Source organism: Sus scrofa, chromosome 2, assembly GCF_054392235.1.
Source record: "Sus scrofa isolate SSC_HxYL_T2T_F1_AM1 chromosome 2, Sscrofa_HxYL_maternal_Yorkshire_Landrace_v2.0, whole genome shotgun sequence".
NCBI classification, from domain to species: Eukaryota; Metazoa; Chordata; class Mammalia; order Artiodactyla; family Suidae; genus Sus; species Sus scrofa.
The window spans coordinates 77,184,191-77,186,704 of record NC_139384.1 but is presented as its reverse complement, the minus strand read 5'-3'; the positions used below and the strand labels follow the sequence as shown (position 1 = coordinate 77,186,704).

The following is a 2,514-nucleotide window of genomic DNA, read 5'->3' as shown; positions in this document are numbered from 1 at the left end:
ACAATAACCCAAACCACTTCCTCTTGAGTTGAAATCTGCTTCTGTTAGAGCAAGATGACTGTTACAAAATCCCCTGACATTCTCTTGCAATCTTGTGGGGGGGTAGGAAGTTTGCTAAAGTTCACCTAATCTTCCCATTCCTGTTCTTGACATACTGATATTTTTTTCAGTTGCCTGACTTTGAGGTCGTTGGGGATCCAGAGAGAATATTCAGCTGCCTCCCTATTCTGTTTCCCCTTATAACACAACCACATGTTTTAATTAATCTAAATGGTATAGACAGGGTAATATAAAAAATGACCCCCCCTTTAACCCTTGTGGGAATTAGCAGTGGATGACATTCTTCTGTGTCAGCCTCAGTTTTGTTTTTGCTTTTTTTTTTTTTTTTGTCTTTTGTCTTTTTGTTGTTGTTGTTGTTGTTGTTGTTGTTGTTGTTATTTCTTGGGCTGCTCCCGCAGCATATGGAGGTTCCCAGGCTAGGGGTTGAATGGGAGCTGTAGCCACCGGCCTACGCCAGAGCCACAGCAACGCGGGATCCGAGCCGCGTCTGCAACCTACACCACAGCTCACGGCAACGCCGGATCGTTAACCCACTGAGCAAGGGCAGGGACCGAACCCGCAACCTCATGGTTCCTAGTCGGATTCGTTAACCACTGCGCCACGACAGGAATTCCTGCTTTTTTTTTTAGTAACAAAATAATATGCATACAGAAGACACATTTCTTTGGAGGGGAGGGGCGGGTGTTTGCACCCTCTGCATGTGGAAGTTCCCAGGCCAGGGATCAAATCTGAGGCACAGCTGCTGCAACAATGCTAGATCTTTAACCCACTGTGCTGGGCCAGGTACCCAAGCCACTGCAGTCAGATTTTTAACCCACTGTGCACAGTTGGAACCCCAGAAGACACATTTCTTATTCCTGTTAGTCTCCATCTCATCCCAAGATAGCATTTGCCTCTGGTGACTCTCCTCCTTCTGGTTTAGAAAACTCACATTGGATTGTGTTGTCAGTCCGTCTCACCCACCAGATTTTTCAACAGTATGGGACCCAGAAACAAAACAGGAGTTTCACAATTCCTTCTTATGGAAGTGACAGAGGATCCAGAACTGCAGCTCTTCCTCTTCATTCTGTTCCTGTCCATATACCTGGTGACCATCCTGGGAAACCTGCTCATCATCCTGACTGTCCTCTCTGACTCCCACCTCCACACGCCCATGTACTTCTTCCTCTATAATCTGTCCTTTACTGATATCTGTTTAAGCACAACCACCATCACAAAGATGCTTGTGAATATCCACACACAGAATCAGAGCATCCCTTACGCAGGCTGCCTTACACAGATCTACTTTGTCCTGGTGTTCGCTAGTTTGGAAAGTTGTCTTCTTGCAGCAATGGCCTATGATCGCTATGTGGCCATTTGTCATCCCTTAAGGTACACAGTCATCATGAACTCCCACATCTGTGGCCAGCTGATTCTATTTTCCCTGTTCATCAGCATCCTGGATGCCCTGCTCCACAGTCTGATGGTGCTGCAGCTGACCTTCTGCACAGACCTGCAAATCCCCCTTTTCTTCTGCGAAGTTGTTCAGGTCATCAAGCTGGCCTGTTCGGATGCCCTCATCAATAACATCCTGATATATGTAGCAACTAGCGTATTTGGTGGTATTCCTGTGTGTGGAATCATCTTCTCTTATGTTCAGATAGTCTCCTCTGTTCTGAGAATGCCATCCGTGGGTGGAAAGTACAAAGCTTTTTCCACCTGTGGGTCTCACCTCTCAGTTGTGTCCTTATTCTATGGGACAGGCTTGGGGGTGTACATTAGTTCTGCTCTGACTAACTCTTCCAGGAAGACTGCAGTAGTTTCCATGATGTACACAGTTGTCCCTCAAATGATGAATCCCTTCATCTATAGTCTGAGGAACAGGGACATGAAAGGAGCCTTGAGAAAACTCTCCAGTAAGATACCATTGTTTTTTTAGAAGTGTGTTATTTAATTTCCATGTATTTGTTTATTTTCTGGTTGTTATTCTTTTATTATTTCTAGTTTCACACCACTGTGGTCAGAAAAGACACTGTATGATTTCAATATTTTAAAATTGATTGATGCTTGCTTTGTGGCCTAATAGGTGAACTATCTAGAGAGTGTCTGTGCACACTGGAGAAAAATGTGTCTTCTGCTTTTGTTGGTTGGAATGTCTATGTATGTCTCTTAGATTTTGTTAGTTTATGCTGTTTTTTAAGCCCTATGTGTCTTTTTTGTTTATCCAGAGTTACTATCTATTGTTGAATATTGGCATTAAAATCTGTATCATTGTAGAAATCTGTATTTCTCACTTCACTGCCATCAGATTTGCTTCACACATTTTGAAGCCTTATTGGTTGGTGTATATATATGCTTACAATTGTTATATCATCTCAATTATTGACCATTGTATCCCTATATCTATCTATCTACCTAGTTGCTATCTATTCTTCTTTGTCTATTTTAACAGTTTTGACAGTTGACTGCCTATTT

At 43.0% G+C, this 2,514-nt stretch overlaps 1 protein-coding gene across 1 annotated transcript; it reads left to right on the top strand.

Annotated features, from left to right (window-relative positions):
- The first annotated feature begins 1,030 nt into the window (after positions 1 to 1,030).
- LOC110259633 (olfactory receptor 7G1-like) lies at positions 1,031 to 1,978 on the top strand. The gene has a single exon (XM_021085121.2). It carries the CDS (start codon positions 1,040 to 1,042, stop codon positions 1,976 to 1,978), a length of 939 nt encoding a protein of 312 aa, XP_020940780.1. The 5' UTR covers positions 1,031 to 1,039.
- The last annotated feature ends 536 nt before the right edge of the window (positions 1,979 to 2,514 follow it).